The sequence below is a fragment of the Pipistrellus kuhlii genome, unplaced genomic scaffold (genome assembly GCF_014108245.1).
Source record: "Pipistrellus kuhlii isolate mPipKuh1 unplaced genomic scaffold, mPipKuh1.p scaffold_m20_p_1, whole genome shotgun sequence".
NCBI classification, from domain to species: domain Eukaryota; kingdom Metazoa; phylum Chordata; class Mammalia; order Chiroptera; family Vespertilionidae; genus Pipistrellus; species Pipistrellus kuhlii.
In genome coordinates, this window is record NW_023425404.1 from 22750829 (window position 1) to 22756828 (window position 6000).

Genomic DNA, 6000 nt, shown 5'->3' on the forward strand with positions numbered 1-6000 from the left:
TTGGTTCTTAAGCATAAGATTTTGGACATTCTAGTTTAAACTCCATAGTAGTAATTAACTTTACATATAGCAAAATTATCTTACCTCAATATTTTTAATTGTATTGTGGTTCAGCCAAAGAACCTCCAGTTTCAATAATTTCTCTAAACCTTCTATTTTAGAAATTTTATTATAATATAAATATAGTTTTTCTAATTTTTTACATTCTCGAAGACCTCCAATTTTCTGTTTTTTTAAAAAAAGATCAGTGTTAGCTTATATTTTACCATAATCCTTATAATAAAGTAGATATTAAGTACATTTTCTTTTAAAAGTCAAATTTTATTACAAAATAAACTAAATTTTTTAAATCCTCACCCAAGGACTTTGGTGATTTTTTTTTTTTTTAGAAGGGGGGAGAGAGAGAAAAAAACATAAATTGGTTGCCTCCCCAACACAACCCAATTGAACCCACATCCCGGGTATGTGCCCTGTCTGGAATTGAACCCATGACATTTTGGTGTAGAGGACAATGCTCCAACCAACTGAGTCACTCCGGCCAGGACTAAGTTTTTTAAAGGAAAAACATATAACCTTTGCACCTATATACAACTATTTTCAATTTTATATTCTTTTTTTATTTAAGTCAACTATGCACCTAATTTTATATGGTTATAATCTTAACAACTCTACAGATTAGTGTTTTTTAAATTTAAGACTATCTAAAATGTTTCCATAATTGTCAAATATTTAATAATTTTCAAATATGAAAATATTTAATAATTACAAAATATTTCAGGAAGTTTATAATCATTTTCTTTAAAGTAACCCTATATGTGGCATATTTATATTTCAAATTTTTATTATAAATAATACTGCAATAAAAAACTTCATGAATACAGTTGTTTTCTGCTGCTGAACTACTTCTCCAGGACAAAATCTTAGAATAGGGATTTCCGAGTCAAATAGTATATACTTTTCTTTGGCTCTTTACACATTTTGCAATTTTGCTTTTCAATATAAATGTTATAATTTTCATACAACCAAGAGTATCTAAGTGAACTGATTTCATTCCTAAGCAATATTGGGTATTATTTGGTCTGATTTAATTACTAAAAAGTAGATATATTTTAATTATTTATTTAAAAGTAGTCTATATTTTAATTCTTTATTTCTAGTTTTCCTATGTGTAAATCTATTTATATCTTTTGCTCATTTATCTGTTTTGTGTTTTGTTTTCTTTTACTGGATAAAGGGTATTATTGCAATTCATCATGTATGGTCTCTTTTCCCCCCTCACTTATCTGTTTTGATCCATATCTCAAGCATATATTTCAATGAATTATTTTCCAAAACCATAGAATTCAATATAAAATATTTCATAGAAAGTTATATGTTTAGACTTACCTCTAAGTAGCACTCAGCAATCCAAAGTTCTTTGAGTTGTAAACAAGTCTCTAATCCTGAAATTTCTTTTATATCTTGAGCAATGATTGTGAGACTTGTTAAATTAGGAAATAATGATAATCCGACTATACAGGGATACCCTGAGAAAAACATCTCCAGTTTTGAAGTATCTGATCCTTCTTGTACAACCATCTCATAAGATAAACCATTGCATAAACACTGTTTTCAAAAAAGAAACTAGGTTATAACCTATTTAAAATAATAAAAATGTGTTTTTGCCATAAAAATTGTAAACTGTCAATTGCACTGATGCCATGTTTTACTCTCACAAGGAGGAATGTTGTACCATATGTATAATTTTTCTCGGATTCCAAAGGTCACGCTGTAGAAGAAATCTCAAGGTAAACTTCAGAAAGTAGTGTAAAATATTCTATTTAATATTCTTGCAGATGTGATTGGAAATAAATTTGGCCCTAACTCACCAGCTCTTTAATTATTTCTTCTTGGTTTATATTTTCACATTCAATCATCTTCCATTAAAAATAATGGTGATAATATGTTATCTGTTAAAGAAAATAAAAAATCAAACATTAGTGTGATACCATTCCATACTGAAGGGGCTTTTAAACCTACTTCGGTGCAACTGCCCTCCTATGGCTTGAAATCTTCACACAGTACATTACCAAGTATGTGCCTGGGCCCCAAGACAGTCCATTGCATCTATAAAGTTTTCTGCTAGAAAGTTATTTTTTATTCTGAATTTAACTGTCTCTTCATAGCTTCTTGCTATTTGTTGCCATTTTACCTTCTGGGTTCATATAAAACAAGTATAATTTTCTTCCCCAGTATGAGCCTATTTTACCACCTAAAGACAATAGTTATCTCTCATCTACACCCTTACCCTGCCTCCAGTTCATGTCTTTTAGTTTCCTAAGTGTACTTACAGAGCAAAGAAAAGAATTCATGGGCTTAGTGACATATCTGGCATGTTAATATATGTTGATTAAAATGAATTAGCCAACTTCTTCATTTTAGATTATATGAATTAATTAATAACTAAATAGATTTAATACAATTTACCCCCACAGTCACCAAAATATATAGTGTATGTCCAAGACTGCTTTTTCAGAAGACATTAACTGTTCCCTTTGTTTTTCACTAAATTATTACATGTACTGAGTCTAATGTTGGACTTTTCAATCTATGCTTTCAGCTCTGTCTATTTCTATTGTATTATCCTGTTTTAAGCACTATGATTTATATTGTGAATTCCCATATCATAGTCTATTTTGGAAAAATCCTGGTTATTATTTAATATTTATTTTTCCAAATGAAATGTATGATTATTTTGTATTTGGTTTTTAAAATTTCGCATGGAATTTTGAGACTCCATTGTAAAAATTAATTTAGGAAGAATTTCCATCTTTATAGTTTGAGTTTTTCATGAGAACAAGGCAGAGCTCTCCATTTAAGAAGACTTTTTCTTGATAGAGAAAAATATACATATTTGGGATACTAATTTAACCTGGTATTCACCTTATTTTCCCTTCATCAACACCCTCATTTAGAATATTTATATATATATATATATATATATATATATATATATATATATATATATATTGTAATTCAGAGTTAATTAGCAAAAAATAATTTTAAAATGCCAAATTTCCAGGAGACAATTTTCATAATTAAATATGAATTATGAGAACCCTGGACCTTTCTGGTACTTACAAGCTTTGTATACTTTTTCTAGTCACAAGAAGGCTCCAGGCTTCCAGCTAAAGCTTCTGATTCCACCTGGACACGTATTCTGTGGCCAGCTGGTGCTCACTCACCTCACTTTGGGAAAGCTCTCCTCAGGACCTGCTCATCCGAAGGCCCACAGGTCTTCTCTGGTCCCTCCAGGGGATCTGGAACCACTATGAGCTTCTGCAGCTTTCACCCTTCAAATCTCAAATCTCTGACTTACTCCATCACCTCTCTCTTCTGCTCTGGAATGCTGCAGGAAGATTTCACATAACCAGCGCGGAATCAAAGTTACTACAAATGCATGCCTCTAACTTCCGCTGGATCTTCAACAACAGTTATTTTATATTTTCCTCCTCAGCTTCCTTTCCCAAGGAGAGCAGGACCTGAGCTACAGATCTGAGACTCATGACTTAGAGACTAGGCTAAACTTCCACCACGCTTCTCAAATTCTCTTTTCCAGGAGATAACCTTGTCCCAGAGAATAGTGATGCCATCATAACAAGCATTCTAAATTCCATCTCCTCCTAAACATGTATTTCTTTCTCTTCCTGACTCCTGTCTTAGTAAAAGTATTCTCTTCTTTGTCCAAAATGAATCTCTCTTCCTGTGTACTGATTCCATCCTTTTGAGTCTCTTTCAGACTATTGTTCTGTCAGCATTTCCTTTTTCTCACGTGTTCTCATCTTTTCCTTTCTAGCATCTCTTTTCTCTTCAATATGTGAATGTTAGGTGGTTGCTAACTTTTTAAAAAATCCCCCTGCCTTCTAAGAATAGCTGGTTTTAGATACCTTCACAGGAAAAACTTCTAGTCATTAACAATACTCCATTATCTCTATTCAGTTCTTAGCTCAATGCAATCTGATTGGGAGCATCTTAGGCCTTATAGTTTCTTTGATCAAGAACAACAATAGCTGAAACCGGTTTGGCTCAGCGGTAGAGTGTCGTTCTGCAGACTGAAAGGCCCCAGGTTCGATTCCGGTCAAGGGCATGTACGTTTGGCAGCTGGTCGATGTTTCTCTCTCATTGATGTTTCTAGCTCTCTATCTCTCTTCCTTCCTCTCTGTAAAAAATCAATAAAATATATTTTAAAAAAGAACAACAATAATCTAATTGACAAAGACACTGGGCATGTTTCAGCTTTCAACTTGACTTTGACATGGCATTTGACAATTCTGATGACTCTCTTCTTTAAGTTGTCCTCTTCGCTGTGACTTTTTCTCCTGGGCTTCTCTCTACTTGTTATTTCAAACCTACTTTTCTGAGCAATTGTTTCCTTCTTGGTGAAAAATTGCTAATCTGTATCTCCCTCTTCCCTGTGCAACAAATCCAATTACCCACGTGGAAAAGGCCAACTGAATGTGTCACACACAACTCGAATTCAGCATGCTCAAAACTGAGCTCATTATATTCTCCAGCCAGCCTGCTTCTCCTAACGTGTGCCTTCTCTTATCAAATAACACCATCCTTCTATCCATCCAAGTCAGAAACCTGGGAGTTCCCTCAACCACTCTTTTCCTTTTCCCTCACATTCACTCACACATGAAAATCCTTCTGCACAGACCTCTTAAATTGTCTATCAAATGTTTTCCTCCTCTCCATTCCAATCGCCTCTTCCTTGGTTCAGGCCCTCATCATTTCACCTTAGCTGGAGGCCCTCCCTATAGTCCCACTTCCCTCCAATCCATCCTCTACTGGGACAGCCAGCTTCCTGAAAGGTACATTTGTTCACACTAGTCCCCTTGGAAGGTATTCATGGTCTCTGTGCCTACCTCTCAAGCTCATCAGTCACAAACTCCCAGTGGTGGGCAAACTCATTAGGCCACAGAGCCAAATATCAACAGTACAACTATTGAAATTTCTTTTGAGAGCCAAATTTTTTAAAATTTAAACTTCTTCTAATGCCACTTCTTCAAAAATAGATTGGCCCAGGCTGTGGTATTTTGTGGAAGAGACATACTCAAGGGGCCAAAGAGCCGCATGTGGCTTGCAAGCCGCAGTTTGCTGACCACAGCCCTAGACCACCCCAGGCTTTGGCCATAATTATATTTCTGAGCAGGCTGGGATAGTTTTATACTATTGCATATGCTGTTTTTCCTAACCTGAAATGTCGTTTCCCTTGACTTAATGGCATACTCCATACATCCTTAAAGATTTAAATTGAGAATTTTCTATGTGAAGATTTTCGGTCTGGTAGTATTATAATCACTCTCTTCCTTGTGACTCCATTTAAGGCCTGCATGCGTATATGCCCTATGTATGGAACCTGCCTCACTGTATTGTGATGCTTGTAGGTCCTTCCTCCCTACAAGGTTACATGTTCATCGAAGGCAGAGACCATGAACTTATCACAGTGCCTGGCACACACATGGTGTTTGATAACAGTTTGTTGAATAGTTTGAGTTAATTGTCATACCATAGGGTCCTTTATGGAATAAATTAAATACTTGCTGTACATGACCAATCAGAGTATAATAACAGAGTGTAAAGGACCATATTCTGTTTGCCATGAGCGCTAGGTAGAGGGTCATTCTGAGAGAATCAAATTTATTTTCTACAAACTAGAAGCCCTGTATGAGCAAATTTTTCCTCCCATGGGTACAAAGTGGTCAGAATCCATCCATTACCTCCGATGGGCAGATGCCCTTGTGGCTGGAGGGGAGCAGTTATCCAGGAGGTTTCTCCCTGCCCAGCTTCTCAGCAGGCACAGAAAGGGATGTGCAAGTGGCTCTGGGCTGCCCTCCCTCCCTCACCAGTAAGCTTTGCTCTGGTCCCTGATGGCCTCAGATAAAGAAGCCATGTCACCGTCTCATGATTATCCCTATTGCACCATTCCTAGATCCCTTGGCTTCCATGTTGCTTCTC

At 35.6% G+C, this 6000-nt stretch overlaps 1 protein-coding gene across 2 annotated transcripts in view; it reads right to left on the reverse strand.

Annotated features, from left to right (window-relative positions):
• Nucleotides 1-1592, reverse strand: part of LRRC9 (leucine rich repeat containing 9) — an 84024-nt gene extending 82432 nt beyond the window's left edge. For both annotated transcript variants that reach the window (XM_045580044.1, XM_045580042.1), the window contains exons 1-2: nt 1387-1592; nt 85-225 (exon numbers count right to left, since the gene is read on the reverse strand). In XM_045580044.1, coding sequence (XP_045436000.1) covers nt 85-225; nt 1387-1578 — 333 coding nt within the window. In that variant the 5' untranslated portion in view covers nt 1579-1592. The remainder of the gene's footprint in view (nt 1-84; nt 226-1386) is intronic.
• Nucleotides 1593-6000: the final 4408 nt, after the last annotated feature.